Source organism: Olea europaea, chromosome 18 (genome assembly GCF_002742605.1).
Source record: "Olea europaea var. sylvestris chromosome 18, O_europaea_v1, whole genome shotgun sequence".
NCBI classification, from domain to species: Eukaryota; Viridiplantae; Streptophyta; class Magnoliopsida; order Lamiales; family Oleaceae; genus Olea; species Olea europaea.
In genome coordinates, this window is record NC_036254.1 from 5,281,526 (window position 1) to 5,302,560 (window position 21,035).

General features: G+C 35.6%; 2 protein-coding genes and 1 pseudogene across 13 annotated transcripts; all 3 read left to right on the forward strand.

Annotated features, from left to right (window-relative positions):
• Positions 1 to 3,385: 3,385 nt before the first annotated feature.
• On the forward strand, positions 3,386 to 4,475 carry LOC111367265 (inactive LRR receptor-like serine/threonine-protein kinase BIR2). The gene has a single exon (XM_022988041.1). It carries the CDS (start codon positions 3,631 to 3,633, stop codon positions 4,438 to 4,440), a length of 810 nt encoding a protein of 269 aa, XP_022843809.1. The 5' UTR covers positions 3,386 to 3,630; the 3' UTR covers positions 4,441 to 4,475.
• Positions 4,476 to 7,924: 3,449 nt separating this feature from the next.
• LOC111367267 (pentatricopeptide repeat-containing protein At3g49730-like) lies at positions 7,925 to 17,520 on the forward strand. Of its 12 annotated transcripts, XR_002697767.1 has the most exons (12): positions 7,925 to 8,057; positions 8,824 to 11,011; positions 12,767 to 12,942; positions 13,248 to 13,469; positions 13,701 to 13,852; positions 14,464 to 14,544; positions 15,084 to 15,229; positions 15,395 to 15,590; positions 15,702 to 16,070; positions 16,256 to 16,302; positions 16,839 to 17,001; positions 17,134 to 17,520. XR_002697767.1 is itself a non-coding variant. In XM_022988045.1 (2 exons), the coding sequence occupies exon 2, from the start codon at positions 8,911 to 8,913 to the stop codon at positions 10,933 to 10,935; it is 2,025 nt and encodes a 674-aa protein (XP_022843813.1). In that variant the 5' UTR covers positions 7,925 to 8,057; positions 8,824 to 8,910; the 3' UTR covers positions 10,936 to 11,012. The 12 variants fall into 12 exon arrangements, 1 of the variants encoding a protein (XP_022843813.1); XR_002697765.1 differs by having other exon boundaries at positions 16,839 to 17,520; XR_002697771.1 differs by having other exon boundaries at positions 7,940 to 8,057; positions 8,857 to 11,011; positions 16,839 to 17,520.
• Positions 14,470 to 17,520, forward strand: LOC111367268 (annotated as a pseudogene).
• Positions 17,521 to 21,035: the final 3,515 nt, after the last annotated feature.

Below are 21,035 nucleotides of genomic sequence, written 5' to 3' on the forward strand. Positions count from 1 at the left end.
TGAAGTTATCGGAAATTTTATGGTTAACATGCCTTCACGAGATAATAATGTTAAAATTTGGGAATCCATTTTAAAATGACAATCTTATTTAGAGGAATAACCCAAGTTTTATCGTTTCATCTTACTCGATATGAGATTTTTCTCGCCCCACAAGATGGTGGTTCATTTGAACAAAACAATCTTGAAATCTGTGTATTTAGTTTTTAAGTCTTAACCCCCAGTAATCAACATAAGAAATAATTTTTTTGTGAAAATAGGAAATGAAGAAATTCAAAGGAATCAGATTAGATTAGATTTGTACGATTTTGGGGTCAATCTATTAGGAATATGACTAAATAGTTATGGTTCATTTACATTAACATCTAATTGAATTCACTTATGCGGCTTTTTTGATTGCCTCTACATTGGGAAAATTTGGCTAATTTTTTAATGTGTTGTATCCGCGATAATCTCATTTCTTTCGATGGAAAGAATTAGTAATGTGTCAGGAGAAATTAGTACAAGAAGCCGTGGATACACTTCTTGATAATGGAAGGGATGTATGGATTCTCGAGAAGAGAGGAGCCGTGGTGGTCCCCCCCCCCCCCCCCGCCCCCCCGGGGGGCCCCCCCCCCCCCCCCCCGGACAGCCCGGATCCCACGAGTGAATCGAAAAAAAGGGCTCGAATGGTACGATCCCTCCGTCACCCCAGAATGAAAGGGGTAATGAATGGGGAGTCTGCTTGAAAATCGTCCGCCCTACACCCACCCCATAATATATGCTTCACTAATAGACCGAGGGATAAGTAATTCGAATCATTCACGTCCAGATCATGAAATTTAATGGATTCTGGTATCATATTAAGACTTGGGATTCCATCTTAAAATATCAACTTTAGTAAGAAGAGTGGCCAAATCCTTATAAGTTGGTCTATATTTTTATTTATATTCAATATGAAATTCCTTAACAAATAACTCGTTTGAGATCCCAGAACTTGGAACCTAACTGCTCAATTAAACGGATGGAATGACTTGCTCGAGTTTCCGAAACTCCAAAACTATATTGATTCTTGAGGTTCCAACTATGATCAATATGTTAATTACTGTTTTCAAAATTTTACCTTAATAATTATGTTAGTATCCAATATAGTTTGATGTGACAATATTTAATTTAATTGCAAGGTTGCATATGGGGAGCTCCGCTTGTAATAATGCGAAATTGTTTGTTTACAAATTTTTACATACCAGAGGATTTACAATAACAATGGAAGCTATTGCTTGACTACCTAATAACTCCAAAAATTTAAGTTGGCACTGAACTATCAACAAGACCAGTAACACACGTCTCTCTCACACGCGTAGAATGCTTCGTCTGGTATATACCCACAAAATTATTATTAAATGACAAGGTTTGGTTGGAGACTTGGTTTAATTCTTAGGACCAAATCACATACATAATGTTGTCTGAGGGCCCAGTTACCAGGGCATATGCACTCTGGCGATAAGGGGAAAGCCATTGTGTCCAGGGACTTGTCACCCAAGAATCTCCCGGCGACAAAGGGCTTGGTCTCAAGTTGAAGACCGAATTTAAATCGCAAAACAATTTCATGGACCCCTCCAACAAATGGACAATTGTTACTATCAGTTCATAAATCAAAAGGTGTCAAATCTTGATAGTTGTGACATTTTCTTATTGAAGTTTCTTCTTTTTGTTTTTTTGTGCAAATGCTTTGAGGGGAAAGAGAACCAAGCTGAAGGCTCAATTAGAGTCTGCGTACACGAGTGAAGAGGCTCCCTTTAGGGAAGGAGTAAAAGCCGTGTAGGAATTTGGGAACCAACAAGGGCACATTCCGCGATTTACCTCCTTGAGCTGCTGAGGGGCCGAAGGTTCAGGGACGAGGATATAGTCTGGCGTAAGTTGGGACACCGTGTTAAAAAAAAAAAAAAAAAATTGAGCCTGCGTACATGGAGTAGAGGGAAGAGAGTAACACATGCTTCTCGTGTCCTTCGATTAGAAATGTTAAAAAGGGTCAAGTTAAACATGTCAAAAAAATATAGTTGGATGCATGGATGGATCCAAGATTAGATTCAAGACCTAATTATAAAATTTCAAAACGGACTACTGCGTGGAAAAAAAAATATTTACACATAAAAAACTGATTTTTTATCAAAAATAAAAAAAAATACCTTTAAAAAAAAGTTGTTGGGCTCCCCAAATCCGTCCCTGGTTGGATGTCCACCTAATTTCATGTACTTTTAAAATTAAGAAGAAATGTAAGTAACGGTTCTAGCACAATGCAAACTCAACACAACTTGAGACGTAATGTGCGATGAGCTAGTCTATCTGAGACGGGTAGTGTCGGACTTAGCTCTCTCTAAATTTAAAAATATTTTTAGCCTATGTTTGGTTCCCATTTTTCAAAGATTTATTTTTTCAAAATTCATTTTCAACCACACATTCTCGTATAAAATAATTTTACACATAAACCTAAAATTTTTTCCTTACTTTTTAATCATATATTCTCCAATTAAACATTGCTCTAAAATGCATTTTGTCCAAAAAGGGGGCTCAAACAATATAATAATCTTTTTTGTTTAAATTCTAAAGAGATTGTTGATCTTAATGGTTGTCTTGTGTCGAGATGAGTTAGCTCATCAAAAATGCAAAAGTAAAGAGATTATGAATTGACTCCATGTATGATCAAAGTCCATGAAAATATAACTATACTCTTTCACTAAAATTTCGATTTGTATTTCGACATTTCAACCAAAAAGGGCGTAAATCAACCTTTACCTCATAGTGGTACCAACATTGTCTTCAATTCACATAGAGAATCATTGATACTTCACACAAACATATCAATCGCATAGCCTTCAACATCTCAAAAAATCACATTTATCGTGATATTTTATAAATAGGATAATGAGACGTTGGATAGGAGTAGGGTTAATTTTCATTTTAGTTTACTACACTCAATATTTATTTTATAATCAAGCATTTTAAAACGATAAGCATATTACGACTTCTTTTAGATGGTTATAAATTGGAGTGGATATATGGAAATAGATATACTTTTAGTTAAGTAAGATTACAACATTTAGAATCAACGTGCATGGATCTATCCACACGCGGTAGAACCATTCATTTAATTGATTACACGTGATTATTTGTGTCATTTGCAAATTTTCTCTCTCGATAAAGAATAATGCTGCTCAACGCAAGATAAAAATCCCGGATTTGGAGCCAAGGGTCGAGGCTGCCGATGTAAATCGCGCAGGCTCCAAGTGATTGAAGATCAAGGGTCGAGGATTGAAACTCGGAATTTAATTCTGGGTTCTGAAGCACTACTGCTCAATAAATGTATATCTAGTCACGGATATCGACCCAGATGGACAAGGTTGCCTAGTAAACATGCCAATTGGTTTATTGGTTCCCCTGCATGAAATGCCTAAAATACCCTTGTCACTGGTACGTTAGAGGAGAATAATTGCAAATACAAACCTTAACCTCTTCCACTGTGTTAGTTTCTTCCTCTCAAAACAAGAACAAAGGCTAATTAATACACTCTTGCATTCTTAATTTGCACAAATACGGCAAAGAAATAGGTCTACAAGGAAAGCGAGCCATTTTGTCATCTCACATCGGAGGAAAATGGGTGTTTGGGGCCAAATACTGGCCGCGGCCCTGCTAACCTGCTGCGCCGCTATGCCGTTCTCCGCCGCGGATCCGAATGACGAGCGGTGTCTAACTCATCTGAGCGAGTCCTTACAAGACCCATTAAAGAATTTGCAGAACTGGACTAGGGCCACCTTCGCTAGCCCTTGCCAGGGATTCACCTCCTACCTGCAGGGCGCCACCTGCAACAATGGCCGTATCTACAAGTTATCACTCTCCAGTTTGGCCCTCAAGGGTACAATCTCGCCCTATCTGTCGAATTGCACAAATTTGCAGGCTCTGGATCTCTCGTCCAATGCATTGACCGGTCCTATCCCGCCGGAGCTTCAGTATTTAGTCAATTTGGCGGTTCTAAATCTCTCATCAAACCATCTATCTGGCCCAATCCCTCAGCAACTGGCGCTTTGTGCATATCTCAATATAATCGATTTACACGATAACCAGCTGTCGGGCACTATTCCCCAGCAGCTCGGTCTACTTGTGAGACTGTCCGTTTTCGACGTTTCGAATAATAAACTTTCCGGGCCTATACCCGCGACGCTGGAGAACCGGAGCGGGAACTTGCAACGGTTCAATGCGAGTTCCTATGAAGGGAATAAGGATCTTTACGGATACCCGTTGGCGGCGATGAAGAGTAAAGGGCTATCGGTTATGGCCATTGTGGGGATCGGATTAGGTAGTGGGTTGTTGAGCTTGGTCCTCAGTTTCAGTGCTGTTTGTATATGGTTGAGAGTTACTGAGCAGAAAGTGGAGAATGAAGAAGGGAAAATCATGCCTGATTATTGAGATTGCTGTAATTACAATCAATTGCCGTTTCTTTTTGTTCTGTATTCCTAATTAGCATTTTTCTTGAGAATTAGTAATGTNTGAGATTGCTGTAATTACAATCAATTGCCGTTTCTTTTTGTTCTGTATTCCTAATTAGCATTTTTCTTGAGAATTAGTAATGTGTAAAGAAGTATAAAGCTTAACTATGAGTTTCTACTAACATACTGCTCCAAATTCTTTGATTGTCCTTGCAAATATCAATCATAAGGTCCATTTTCTTTTGGCGCACACAAATTGACATGCATGAATGGACAAATATTAGCATATTTGTGAGGTGGTGGAAGAGCACCAGGCAGGCTATACAGCATGATAACATTATATAAGATTTTGAAGCTTATCTAATCATGGAGATAATTCAATGAACTTTTCTGTTAATGTTATCTCGTTTTATGTTTATTTACAAGCCGGCTCCATTGGAGAATTCAATTAATCTATTTGTACATATGTCTGTTTACATCTTGGTCGAATGAGGTGCCATGCACTTTGATCACTAACTGTCAAACTTTATGTCAGTAAAGGTGCACATGTAGGCTGTAGCAGGGTTATAGAAAAATAGAGGATGGATGAAGATGCATAATGGGTTTTTGGAGGAGGTTTGTGGATTAATAGGAATCATCCAACTGGAATTTCATGTTTATGTATTGTGGTCCATTATTAGCGTTGGTGGGTTGATATTATAGTGGTCTCATGACTACTCTACTAGGTGTTATGATGTTCAGGGTCCAACAAAATACTTTGTTTATGCCATTATTTATTTCATTTTGGAATTCCAAATCCCATCTGGATTTCATATATTAATTGGATTTCTTAGACGTAACGGCTCACTGCCATTGTCACCCTATGTGACTTACACGTGACACTTAGTGATTTGATACATTAATGTGATAATTTTTAATTATTTTATGTAATAAATCACTAACAATCACGTGTATGCCACATAAGGCGACTACGGTAGTGAGCGATCGCAAACAATATTATTCGGGAAAAAACTCGTACACAAATAATCAATAGTTATTACAAAAAATTTTCTTCTTTTGTTTTATGAATTATCCCTTGCACTTTTAAATTCTTATTGCCTTTGCAGTCCCTCTAATCACTACCTCTCAAAAATATGTGCCGTATAATTTCTATAGGTCTCTATTTAAGCTCCCATTTTGGTTCCATTAAAGTATTCTTCAATAAAATGATATTACACGTAAAATTATAAATTTTCATTCTTTTTAAACCACACATTCTCAAAATAATAATAATAATAATAATAATAATAATAATAATAATAACTATTCTAAAATACGTTTTCTGCAAAATTCAATTATAATGGAGCTCAAAAACAGGGTCTAAAAGTATCCGTGCACGCACCCCTATTTATTCAAGGTACTTCTACAGTCTATGAGGGAGGGGTAAGAGCCCAGAAGAAATAAAGCATACTTTAGAACTAATGAGTCAACGATTTCACAATTTCGTCGATCATGATTCATCTTGACCAATAATATTTGAAACGAAAATCCAAATTAACTTTTAACGCTTTCTTCCTTTCTTCTGTGCAATCAAACATTCTTGCACTTGGGTAATTGTTCTTCAAGTGGTTCCGGTAAAAAGAGGAGCCACACCTACACGTTTAGAGTCCTTTTAAGTTTTGACCTAAGACCAAGAGTATAAATTTCAACAACGGGTTAATTACAAGGACCATTCTACTTGTACACTTATTTTCACATCAAATTTTACAACACACACACACACAAGTGGGTGGGGTCCACGATTAAGAGTATGAATTCCAACAACGGGTTAATTACAAGGACCATTCTACTTGTACACTTATTTTCACATCAATTTTTACAGCACACACACATACAAGTGGGTGGGGTCCACGATTAAAATAATCGTGGACCCCACCTTTGTGAGAGAAGTGTGAAAATTGATGTACAAATAGGATAATTGTAATTACAATTAGTGGTAACTTAAGTTTTGAGTAATTATACTAATGATCATTGAACATTTATTTATTTATTTTTGGTAATAGTACTCAAGAATCTAACTATTATACTAATGATCAGTTGGTAAAAATTAACATTAAACACTACGTGACACCATTAAATGCCACGAGTACCAAATGACGTTATTTATTATTCCAAGTCAACAAATCATTGTTAAATTAAAACGTGTGAGTTTACTATATGATTTGAACTAAAAGGACCTCACATGCAACGTTTGGAAATGTTATAAGAGACGACTACAACAAATCAAATGTTTGAAAAAATTCTGCTAGTGTTTCAAAGTTTTGAGACTTCTACTGCAATTATCACTTTAATAATAGCCCATGAACATAATATAAAATTTGGTAGATAGTAGTACTAATTATTACACGTGTTATGCTACTTGTACAAGCAGTTTAATATTTTGATAGATACGTCGATAGATGGAACATAAATTGAAAAAAAAGTTTGAAAGATTTTTGTTTTTAGTTTTTTTAGTTTTTTTTTTTCAATCTGTCAAATTACCTATACATGTAGCATATCTCTTATTACAAACGTTAATTTTTAAAATAAATTGAGAAATAAAACAAATAATTTTGACACTTAGATTGTTGACTTAAAAAAACAAAAATAAAGTTTAATATTTAATCTGTTCATTTACTCGCAAATTATTAGAATAGTAATGTTTTAAAATACATAATGAGATTTATTAAATTTGTTTTTAAATTATTTAATATTTAATAGACAGATGTACTGAATCAATTGATAAAATTTTCACGCAATTTAATAATTGAATATTCAACATAAAATTTGTTAACAAATATTAAGGGGCGTGGCTGGATAGTAACCACTCCAGACCATCAAAATAAGAAGGGCCTTTTGAATAAAATCAATACAAAGATATCTTTTTTTACCTCCTTATTTATAGGCTTGTTCGAGCCCTTCGTTTATCTAATCTAAAAAAAAAATTCTTGATCTGAATATATCCATATTTCCATTTAATACAAAAATAAATTAAGGAGTATTACTTTAATATAATTTATAAGCTAAAATATTATTGGAATTTACTGTGTTATTATTTTATAGCAATGATTTATTCCTTGTTTGGGCTCATTTTAAAGAGATTTTAGAAAAAAAAAAATTTGAATAATATATTTTAAAGAATGTGTGATAAAAAAAATATATTGAAATTATATTTAAGTCCAAACATAAGCTTAATATATCATTATTATGTACAATTCAAGATAAGGATGAGTGCGCACACTCTTTCTACTCTGTTAAAGGGTCGTACAATTGTTCTTGTACCTTGGTGCGTAACGTGGACCCTTGCACAGGCTAGACTGGCTTCAGCCCATGGTAATCCTAGCCCAGTAAGATGTAGCCCACGCCAATGAAAACCCCACTGCTCAAGCCTCAGTTCAAATGGCTCAAATTAAATCATATTAGCGCACATTGCGAGTAGTGCTCCTCAAAGGCCCAAACTATCTCCTCACCCGCCGGTTTATAGCCGTAGCCGGCGCTTGGAAGCAGCCAGCAGGTTTAGCCAAATACCTCGATTTGTTGGAGCTCCCTGTGCTTCCCTAGGCAGTTCCACTGTCTCTAGTGAGTTTCATTTTTGCTAATTTGTATAAGTAAATCGTCCGAGAAAGAAATATATATTTATCAGTATATTTAAACCGGAATTCAGTGTTTTCATGGGGTAAATTTATGGGATTTTTCATTTTTTTGTTGTAGGACTCAAATTTTGACACTATCTTCCTAGTTGGTTAAATCAATTCATATTAATATTTGATAAGTCAATCAATATTTGTAAACTGGTTGTTGCAATTGTGTTGACCTGTAATTATATGGCACTTTGATAGTGAAAACCTACTGCATAGTGTATTGAATAGTGTTCTTCAGAGAGTCAGATATATGGTATTGGAGGTAGTATATAATAACTATTCGCCATCAGGTGATGTCCTATAGTAAATGTTCTAAACCTTTCTTGATTCTCTTGTGGGTTTTCTTAAAGAACAATGATTTGTTTTTATTAAACCCCGACTTTGAGATGCTATAGTAAATTTTACTTTCTGTGAAGGGCTTGTTTGTGTTTTTATGCATTTATTTAAGTGATTAGTAATGTGGGTTGCTGCTTGTTATTGGCCTTTTTTTTCCTTTCGAAAATTGATTTTTTTCCCTTCCCCCCCCCCCCCCCCCCCCCCCCTCTCTTTTTTTTTTTTTTTTTTTTTTTTTTTTTTTTTTTTTTTTTTTCCCCCCCCCCCCCCCCCCCCCCCTTTTTTTTTTTGGGGGAATTTTTGATACATGTAACCTTTTTACTTGTGCATTATATGAATTTTGTTCATACGTTGACTTTTTAAAACTTCAGCCTCCATTCTCGGTCTGCTCACTTGTGTGTTAGGAAGTACAAAAAATGCAGTAGAAAAAGAACCTGAGCAGATTTGCGGCTATAAAAATGCACAGAGTCTCTTCGAAGAAATTTTATGTTATCTGCAACAAGTACTATGCTTGCTTATCATCTGGAAACCCAAAGATTCTCAAGAAAAGGTCAAGTTTCTCGATCAAATTCATTGAATCATCGAAATCTCAACTCTTTTCCACCTATTCTCGTCTGGTTTCAACCGAAATCCCATCAAAACCAATCCCAGCTCATGAACTGAACAAAACCATCCCTCAAAATGGTACTCTCACTGAGCCAAGGAAGGGGCTTGCCCTAATCTACCTCAACAACGAGCCAGAAGTTTCTACAGAGATCAAATCGCACGATGAATTTTCTTCTGATGTTGAAAAGGTGTACAGAATCTTGAGAAAATTCCATTCCAGAGTCCCAAAATTGGAACTTGCTCTGCAAGAATCTGGGGTGGTGGTAAGGTCTGGCTTAACTGAACGTGTGCTTAATCGCTGTGGAGATGCAGGGAATTTAGGATACAGATTCTTTGTGTGGGCATCAAAACAGCCCGGTTGTCGGCATAGTTATGATGTTTACAAAGCCATGATCAAGATTTTGGGGAAAATGAGACAATTTGGAGCTGTTTGGGCTCTAATTGAGGAGATGAGAAAGGAAAATCCTCAGATTGTGTCACCTGAGGTTTTTGTTGTTTTAATGAGAAGGTTTGCGTCGGCAAGGATGGTTAAAAAAGCAATTGAAGTGTTGGATGAGATGCCCAAGTATGGTTGTGAGCCTGACGAGTATGTTTTTGGGTGCTTGTTGGATGCTTTGTGTAAGAATGGTAGTGTAAAGGAAGCTGCTTTGTTGTTTGAAGATATGAGAATAAGGTTTAGGCCCACTATTAAGCATTTTACTTCATTGTTGTATGGTTGGTGCAGGGAAGGGAAACTGATGGAGGCAAAATTTGTGTTGGTGAAAATGAGGGAAGCAGGTTTTGAGCCTGATATTGTGGTTTATAATAATTTGCTTAATGGGTATGTGGTGGCGGGGAAAATGGTGGATGCATTTGATGTTTTGCAAGAGATGAGGAAAAAGGGTTGTGAACCTAATGCAACATCCTTTACAATTGTTATTCAGGCACTTTGTGCTCGAGAGAAAATGGAGGAGGCAATGAGGGTATTCATGGATATGAGGAGGAGTGGCTGTGAAGCTGATGTTGTGACTTACACTACCTTGATCAGTGGATTTTGTAAGTGGGGTATGATTGATAAAGGTTATGATCTTGTAGATAGCATGATACAGAAAGGGCATACTCCAAATCAGACAACTTACTTGCATATCATGCTGGCTCATGAAAAGAAGGAGGAGTTGGAAGAGTGTATGGAACTTTTGAACGAGATGCAAAAGATTGGCATATTGCCTGATCTGAGCATTTACAATACTATAATCCGTTTGGCCTGCAAACTGGGGGAAACTAAAGAAGGTATGAGAGTTTTCAGTGAAATTGAAGCAAATGGCATGAGTCCAGGTGTTGACACCTTTGTCATCATGATCAATGGGTTTGTTGAGCAAGGATGTTTAATCGAAGCTTGTGATCACTTCAAAGAAATGGTTGGGAGAGGCCTTTTGGCTGCTCCACAGTATGGTACTCTGAAAGACTTGTTGAATTCTCTGTTGAGAGTGGATAAGCTTGAAATGGCTAAAGATGTCTGGAGTTGCATTATGACGAAAGGATGTGAGCTTAATGTGTATGCATGGACCATTTGGATTCATGCTCTCTTCTCAAATGGGCATGTGAAGGAAGCCTGTTCTTACTGTCTGGATATGATGGATGCTGGCGTGATGCCTCAGCCAGATACCTTTGCCAAGCTTATGCGTGGTCTAAGAAAGCTGTATAATAGACAAATTGCTGCAGAGATCACAGAGAAAGTGAGGAAAATGGCTGCAGAGAGACAGATGACATTCAAGATGTACAAGAGACGTGGTGAAAGAGACTTGAAAGAGAAAGCTAAGGCAAAGAAGGATGGGAGGAAGAGGAGAGCACGCCGTCGACAATGGGGAAAGGGTCGTACAAAGGATAATACCTTGTGATGTGAATATAGGGAGACCTCAAAACAAAACTGAGTGTTCTGGTGATGACAGATTGTCCAAAGGAAGCAGACAAATTGTGAGTTCTTTTAACTTGCACAGCTTGCTATGCTATCTTATTAGTTTGTAGAATAATTAAGTTGATGTGTTTTTAAAATTTGGACCTGAACCATTATGAATAAGATCTGAAAACATAGTGAGACTACGCAACATAATTAGGTGTTAATGTACTCGCGCTTACAGTTTAGAACTCAACTTTGACTCAGAATCTTAAGCCCTTGATTGCTCAACCGTCGAAGTAAATCAAACGTTGTTATGGTATATTGGACATTATTGCATTATTTCCTAGTTTACACGCAACCGTACAACAATCTCCCTCTCACTGATATACCTTGTAAGCCAGATTGATTTCATAGGAGCAGGGGACAATGCACGGGTAGTTACTGTAGATGAGACTTTTGGTTGTTTCTATGGGATTCAGGCCCAAAAACCACATCCAACTAGAAACATGGATTCAGGCTCACAACCCACATTGCTAATGGCGATACTCTCAGAAGGATCTACACATTATGCACCTGCACTGCAAAATCTGCCATTTGCTAACAGCTTAAATGGACAGTCACTTAACTCTTCCTTTAGTAATGTGCGATCCACTTTATGTCTGTATCAAGTGCCCACCTTGGCAATCATATGCTTCTTGTTCCATCAAGAGTCCATGGACAGGGGCGAAGCCAGGAATATTGTTTAGTGTGGGTGAAATTCAATCTAGGTCGAGCTTGGAGTTTTCAAGACCTGAGACGAACTTTAAATTTGTCCTTTAAATTATAGCGTTCCATATGCATTTGAATTTTTCTTACTACTCTATAAATTCAAAAGTGGATAAATTCTTCTTGATCAAAATTAATGGGTCTTCATCTCCCAGTCCCAAAGCTTGGTGCAGGCAGTTGCCTGCACTGACTGCCTGCACCGAGCCAAAGTTGGGTCCGCCCCTGTCCATGGATATTGAGTTGTCATGATCATTATTACCAGTAGAGAGTCAAACGTACATATCTGCAGCAGGAATTTTGCAACTTTTGGAATTTTTTCATCAGAATATATTTTTGGAGCACTTTCTTTGATATCACAGCATTACAACATAGGCATAGTATGATATTTTTCATGTTGAGAGCATCCTATGTTCTGTGTTCACTTTATGATGTTTATGCATCATTTCAAACTTGTGGTCATAACCTGTAGATGAACTCGTTGTCGAATACTCATGAGTGTGTCTAAATCACCTCTCCCCAGAGCCTTGGTACTTCTCTCCGATTCTTTCGGATGAAGATTTTACTTTCTGTTGGAGCATATAGCCTGCTTTGGTTGGGGCTCCATAGGTTATGGGCAAATCTACGATTTGTTACATGACCCAAGCTAAGCATACTTTCTGGCTTTGGTTCAACTACGTCAGACTAAGACTGACCCACAAGCCACCAACTCTATCCTTTTCTTCATTCTTTTAGTAGTGCAAATTGATACCTTTTTCTCGACTTAATTCCTCCACAAACCTTTCTTTGTGGTTTGCCATTTTCGTTGGTCTTCAACCTAAACCGTTTGTTTGGCATTTTCAATGCACGAGAAAGTATATCTTCTTAATTGATACCATTTTCTTTACTTAATTCGTGTATTCTGACTTGATTGTGAGCTGTTTTCTTCCCTTTTGAACTCTAACCTATTTGTTTTGGAGTACACTCTCGACTTTGAAAAAGCTGCATTTTGTAATTGGTGTGATTGTTCAGCAAAGATTTCTCTTTCCATCTTTGTTAGATTTTAACTGCTTCTCTTTGTAATCATGTAGGATTGCTTCTCTGAATCTCTGCTGCCCTTTCCTATTCGTAAGCACCTGGCATTGCACAAAATTTCTATTTAACAGAGTCGTCTGCATGTGGTGCATGTGCTGATAGAACTGAAAGATTTCAAAGCTAAAAGGAAAAGAAAACCTTGGGTGCAACTCGGACAAGCTCTTATATAGAGGTATAAAAGATTGCATTTTAAATTTTAGAAAAGCTTAGCGCCATTCAGTTATAATTGTCTATATGAACGTCAGTGTCACTGAAAGTTACTGAACCATATAAACTCCTTTTTCATATCTAAAAATTTTCTTGCAAGAAAATTTAGTGCCATTCATGTAGATCATGGCGATTGAATTGTGTAAATCTCTGCTGCAATGCAGGCATAAGCTTCCTTTTCTTTTGGTCTCTGATTAGTTCTTCCGCCTGTGTCTTACCCAGAAGACATGGCAAAGGTAGTAACTTTAACAATGACACTGAATTGAACAGGAATCCTGATTGCCCGCCGAGAATCTTCGTCGTACAGTTGGGCTCTGGCTGGACTCCCTTTCGAAAGCTAATCTCTATTAAGCATTATATTTGGTGAATTCTTGATGACCAATCAGATGGACACCAAGTTGTTGGCCAAAGAAATGCCCCTCATCTTCGGTTTCATTCACACTTGGACACCTAGTTGATGATCATACCCTAGTCCATGTAAATAATGAAGAAGTGAGATGAATCATTTCTCATAAGTTGTAGATAGAACTTGTTTATGTGAATTTAGATTATGAAGATTATAAGTTTAATAGAATAATTTAAATAAAAGGGGCAGTAAGATGAAAATTCACAATATGTCAATCAATTCTTGTCAGATTGTCATTCATGTTGGTGTTTATATAATTGCATAACAACGTAATGTTTTGAGCGAAAATTGACCTTATGAATGCTTCATATGTCCAGGCAAAAATGATGAGCTTGTGTTGGTGGGGATGGATTTTCATCCCTACCGGCTAAGATGAGAATGAAGCTGCAACGAAAAAGTTAGAGCAATCTATAGCCAAGCCGAGGCACCAACACTTCCACCTCAAATTGCACGACTAATCCCGTTATCCGTACTGTTCAAATATAATCTCTGAGCTATAGAGTAACTTGTTTTTCTTAGGCAAAGAGATGTTCAGGTTTAGCACATTTTTTTTAGTATTAATTGTAAGGGGAAATAACTCTAAATCGTTTTGCATTTGCACTCAATGGCTAATACAAAATTATTCCATCCATGCTTTGTAGGATCAAGCAGAATTGATTGCTTTTCTATAATCTAAATTATCATAACCAAGGTTTCAAAAGACGCAAGAAATGGAAGTCAAAACTTTAGCCTTAAGAATTTGTGCGCGCGTAAGTAAAACATTGACATAATAATTATCCTATTTTTAATATTATTTCATGCTTGAAAACTTTAAGAAATTTGATACATACATCTCACTTTTTCTACAAAAGCATCATTAGTTTAATTTAAGCTTGAATGAGTAATCATATTTCAAATTTGATTTTCTCAAATGAGCTATCATATTACGGGGTCATATTAAGAGTAAAATTTTACGTATAAAAGCATTAACTATGATATAAACCCCAATCTAATCCACAAGTGCATGTTTATGTCTTAATGGAGCAATAGAACGGGACAAACAGCTATGAGTTTTTCCACTGATATTGCACTAAAAATCAGGAGCAGTTTACTTGGAGAGGGAAAAAGGGAGCTGTGTGGCACCAATTTTATCATGTCTGTTCTTCATCACCAATCCTGGAGGTTAATATCAGATTTATTTGTGTAAAATCATCATTATTATTATTACTATTTTCCCCCAAATTGTAGTTTCTTGATGGTAATCTTGATTATGCAACTTCTCGACAATATCCATTGCTATGTCTGCTCTTTCTTCTGAATCTAATTGCTCCAAGTAACAAACTGTAATCAATGATCACAGTATAGAGTTCACTCCTGTTTAATCCTACAAATGGCTTTTAGTAATTATATTGGTTAGGCTTTTTTGTGCATGTGTCTCATGTTTTGGTTAATAGTCCAGTTGCTCTCATTTTTCTGGCTGCTTCTTTTATGTATTAATTTCCGAAATCCAGGTAACTTTTTTGCTAGAAAATTCTACAATACATACAATTATCATATCAAAACATTGAATCTAATCTGTTATCAGCTTGATCAAAAATGTTATCTTTTAGATAACCCCATGATCCTACTTTTCCCCAGTGCTTTATCCCCTTTGTGAAAGTTGATGATGGTTGGATTTCTATGGCCTACTTCTAATTATCTACTTGTTTCTTTTGCACCAGTGTAAAATATTCTGGACTGGCATGTTATTTTAGTTATGTCGCGAAGGCCATCATGTTCAACTCAACGAGGTATTGTTACCAGCAGCTTGGGGTGAATGTTTCATCCAAAATTGAGCTCCCGTCGTTCCAAAACCCTGATGTTCCTGGTAATTGCAGAACTAATTTTTTGTTTCCTTTTCAGTTAATTTCACAACCATCATCATTTTTATAATCATTTTGTTATGTACGGGTTATTTGATATTCTAGATTAAAGTTATACATGATTTATTGCTGTTTCAAATGCTAAAATGTTTCTGTTTCACTATGTTCAGGGCTTGATCCTCATTATTGGGTATACTTTTTGTGGCTCAAGCACGTATTTGATTGTAGACTCATTGTACAGTATAGTCAGTATCATCTTATCTAGTACTATGTGCCAAACATGCACCAAGTGTTTCATTCTTACGTACCATCATCTTTCTTAATTAGATCTAGCCCAGGTCAAGGAATCACTTGCTAGAATTGAAGGTTAACTTTTATTTATTTTTTTTAAAATAAATATTTGCATCAAATAATCTTATTTATTGTGATATCATAGAAACAGAGCCAAACTAAGCACTACCGTTATAACATTTGTAGGTGATTTCACATGCACATCAGAAGTTCAGAGGGAAATGCCATATTTAAAGACAGCATACGGTGACAGTATTTGCAGAGTTTTGCATGTTGGACCAGATACTTGTTCAGTGGTCTCTAAATTGTTAAAAGAATAAGAAACAGAAGCATGGGTTGTTGAACCATATGATATAGAGGATGGAGTTGCAAAAGTCTAGTGCATAAGGGCATAGTGCGCGTTTCTGATATTAAGTTCCCTGTACCATATACGGCTAAATCATTCTCCCGTTGTTGTCATATCGGATGCTGTAGATTATCCGTCTTCAAAGTACCTGAAAAAGACTATTCCAGATTTAGCAAGAGTGTCGAGTACCAGTCTTGTTATTTTTACTGGTAATTTCCTCAAATTTAGTCATATCTCAAAATGTATTGATTAATCAATACACTGGAGAAGTGTGTATTCTGATGAATACATGTTAAGTTTAAACCATTCCATAAATTTACCCCAAGGATTATTCTGCACATATATATACGAGGTTATCTTATTTACCTTTGATTATTTCGTATGGGTCATCCAGGTATTTCAAGAGCTAAAGTACCAGAACTGTCCAAGTTTGGCCGTCAGGTAAGCTGATATTGCATGGTGGATTTCATTCTGTTAGATGTCTAATTTTACCACCTAAACATGGAATGTTTGAAATATATTCTAGATACATTGACAGTTACGAACTGAGTAGTTTGCCACGAACAAAAACTGGGAAATATGCCCAAATATTTTCCTTCTCCACAGTACTTTCGTATGCATATTATAGATGTTTAAATTTCACGAAATTAAGTTAATGTGTGAATATAAATTCAGATTCAGAAATTTGATGAATCCAAACACTTGGACACCTAGTTGACGATCATATCCTAGTCCATGTAAAAACAATTAAGTGAAACTTTTCATTTCTTGTACATTGTAGCCAGATCTTGTTTTTGTGGTTTAAACAAAATTTACTATGATTATGGGTATAGTGGAATAGTTTTATTGAAGGGACAGTGAAGTTAAGATGTCAATCTACCCTCGTCAGGATGTGAATCTGGTTGGTGTTTCTATAATTGCATAACGATGTAATAATTCGAGCAAAAAATGATCATATGACTGCTTCATATGTCCAGGCAAAAATGAGGAGCTCATCTTGGTGGGGAAAGTTTTTCGTCCTGACAAGCTTAGATGAGAATGAAGCTGCAAGGAAAAAGTTCGAGCAATCTGCAACCAAGAGTTCTCACACTCCAAGCTTGAGGTGCCAAATTTTTCACCTCAAATCATACGGCTAATGTTGTACGAATCGAACTTGTAATCTCTGAGCTACAGAATTATTTTGTATTTTTTTTTTTTTTGATGACTCAAGTGTCCGAGCCTCACCTAACTAATCTTGAGGAGTGACAGCCTTCCTCCTGGTTTGCCACCTAGGTAAATTCGGATGCAGTCACAACTTATACACACTTAGACCGGACATTCGGGATGCGGTTCTTTTCCCTGCGAGCCTCTATTTACGATGTGCGGATAGAACATCTGGAAGGATGATAAAGCGCACCATAACTTTACCTCCGCAGGACATCTGCTTTCCAACATTAATTTTATCTTCTAGCTGTTGCAGGGATTCAAACCTTTGATGCTCCGTAGAGAACTCTCCTACTTTACCATTGTGTCGTGCCCTTAGGAATGATTTTGTATTTTCTTAGGCAGAAGAGATGTTCAGGTTCAGCACATTTTTTGTCAGTATTAAGTACCAACTTGTAAGTGGAATAACTTTAATCCCTTAGCATTTGAACTCAATTATCAGTACAAAATTTCCCATCCATGCTTTGTGGCACAAGAACCGTTGGGTTCTCCATTAAATCCCACATCAACTCCCAACGTCTTTTGGGCCTTCAAATTGTTCTAAAGCCTATTTTGGGCTCAAAGACCAAATCCACATATTAGACCAAATCCACATATTGGACCAAACCAATGACCCAAAAGTACTTGAAAATACTCAACAATTGTTTTGTTGACTTTTCAATTAAAGTCCACTATTTAGATTACATCAGCAAGTTGGCAATATTTACACTCTCAGAAGAACAACATAGCCACCAAGAAGTGCTATAACATTTCGTGACACAATGAAGTAGTGTGTGTGTGAATAAACCAAAATAACATTTCGTGACACAATGAAGTAGTGTGTGTGTGAATAAACCAAAATAACATTTCGTGACACAATGAAGTAGTGTGTGTGTGAATAAACCAAAATAACATTTCGTGACACAATGAAGTAGTGTGTGTGTGAATAAACCAAAATAACATTTCGTGACACAATGAAGTAGTGTGTGTGTGAATAAACCAAAATAACATTTCGTGACACAATGAAGTAGCATGCCATAGTCTCAATGAAAACTCCAGAATAAAAACAAAACTTGCCCACATAGAATTTCCATAAAATCTTTTGATACTACAAAATGATTTTATAAAGTATTGAAAATCTAAAACCATTACACAGATCACTCATCTTTCCGACTGCGCAAAATCTAAAGTCCTTGAAAGTCTCCTCACATGTGAATCAGTACCCCCATTCTCTTGGTTCACTTCAACATCCCTCAATCCCATGTTTCCTCTATATCCCTTATCCCTTGCCTAGATGGTAGTTTAAGGGTGCTGAAATTATGGAAATTACTGAGAGTTTTTCCCAATTCTTCATCCATTTCCTTTTCTTTTTTCTTTTGGAACGTCTTTCTATCTCTCATGGAGGTAAATTGATATAATTTAAACTAATTCATGCGGTACTAGAAGCTTCATTTTTCTTGTATGGATCTTTATGAAAAAAATTCTGAAATGATATTTTTGAATAGACTTTTATGTTTATTTCAAAAATTTATGTTGCCAGGGTTGTGAATGAGAATAAATTCTATCAATTTCATTATTGAAACATAATTTTTTAATCGCTATTCTTCCATGGAATCAATTTAATTTCAATGAGAGAGATTTAATTTCTTTAATGGCCAAACTTAGTTGAAAGACGAAGTTTTGAGGATGAGGTTGGAGGGGGGATTGTGGAATAAGATAAACTTTTAAAGGTTTTATGATTGTGGTGGAATAATAAATTATTAATTATGAGAGGGCATGGAGGGGGTGAGGGAGGGGCCTACGTTATTGAAGAGGAGCAAATGGCCCCCATGGACCATGGCGCTGTCTCGGAAGTCCGGTGAGGAATGGATTTAAATATGTTTATCATGTTAGTTGTCACCATAAACTAGGTTCCTAATGGTCCCTTATGGACTATATTTTGAGGGGTGTGCAGGAAGAGGACTAGCCTGCATGGGACCTTGAACTATGAATTTTTTTTTACGATGTTTTGCAATGTCAAATGATCTATTGCTTAGTGAAAGATTTATCCATCCATAAGAATGTCAATTTTTTAAATTAGTCCAATGGACGAATTTGAAAATGTTAAACCAACTTACTAAGAAGTTTAAGTTATTATAGATTGGATACATTTATTTATTTAAATTTGACCCTTAACATGTTTCTTCATATACACACGCTAATTACTTCAATTTAACCATAACTTTCATAGAATCCATAACTTTTATCTAAATATGTTAAACTTTTGTATGAACTTTGTCATACAGACCCTAAAACTTTGTCACACATGCGTTCTCTTCCTCAGTTCCTCTCAATCAAATTTCACTCCTTAGTATTTAGTTATTCCAAAATGAGTACGAATTGGGAAATAATTGTTGGGTAGAGAAGCATATGTCCCATTTTTACATAGATGAATATCCGCAAAATGTGTACAGTAATATTATGTTGAAGTAGCTCAATTTGAAAATTTAAAGTGTTATAAAGAAGGAATCTTCATTGGTTTGTAGAAGTGAGAAAGAGTCCGGGTGTATTTATAGGGATTTGGAGGAAATAAATTAAAGCATATAAATCGAAGTAATCTTTTGTTTAAATAAATTTATCTTTGTCGTCTATTTTTATTTATTTCAAGTTTGTTCTCTCCTTTTATTTTAAGATGAAAAATTTAGATTTATTTTTTTGTTTATGACATTCAGAAATCCTACTTAAAGAGTGTTTTTGTAATTTTAACTTATAAGTAAAAGGTTGATGTGATTTGTCCATAAAAACCTTAGCAAAAACATGCTAGACTCCCCTAAAAACTTGAAATTTGAAAGCGATATCTCTCTAGATAAATATCAAATACACGCAATATTCTATAAGATTTAATCTCCTATTGCTCTTCAAAAATTTAGTGATAAAGCAATTGGTCAACCATTAAATGTTGAAGTCTTACAAGAAAAACTAGTTCACAACTAGCACGTAACACAAAATGAACGTCACAAAGTGTCTTGTAAGCTAAATTTATTTATGTGGTGCATCATCAGAGTAATGTTGTATAGCACCATTAATGTTACAATACCGATTTATGTAGTACTTAAATCATTAAATTTAAGGAACAATTAAACGAGTCATATGATTTTCTCTTTATCAAACTCATTACATAGTCACACTTAGACTAATGTTCTAACTTTAATAGTGTTAGGTAGAATTATTCTCGATTTAATATTATATACATTCTTACATTCTTGCTTTCACATTGGTAACACATTATTAGTCAGCCATGGTCAGTAATATACAATAAGGTTGCACTTAACAGGAAACAAACCCAAGTACAAATTTCCGTGTCCTTCCTTTGTTAAATTTGATGCGAAGTGTAGCACTTGTTTGATCCTCATATTTTAAAAAATTCATTTTTCTCTGAACTCATTTTAAGCTATACATTCTCCAAATAAAATGATTTTACACGTAAAATCAAAATTTTTCTCTACCTTTTAACCTCTCATTTTGAAAAAACAATTTCAAAATCTATTAATAAGAACAAAATGAGGCTCAAACAAATCATAGAGTAGTAAGGCAGGGCAATACAAGGCATTGAATTGACTATACGTATATAATATTGAAAGTCTGAAATTCAATTAACTAAAAATATTGCAAATTTTCTTGAGTCAACGCAGTTTAAAGAATTTAAATGAATTTGTTGCAATTGGTGACTTGATTTTGCATGCATTTACTGAAAATATAATTTAGTCGGTATGCGTAACTTTCTTTGACCTTACCAAAATTGGCCTCACTTATATACTATGTGGCATATTTATTTTCAAATGAGAGTATTTGTAGAGTAGAAATTTGAGAAGTTTTAATTAAGGAATTAACTAAATTATATTATTTTGAACTTCTAGAATAAAAGGCTTCGTTAAAAATATTTAACTTGTCTATTAAATAATCACCATGCAAGGAATATCAATGATATGGGAAAAAAAAAAAAAAAAAAAAGA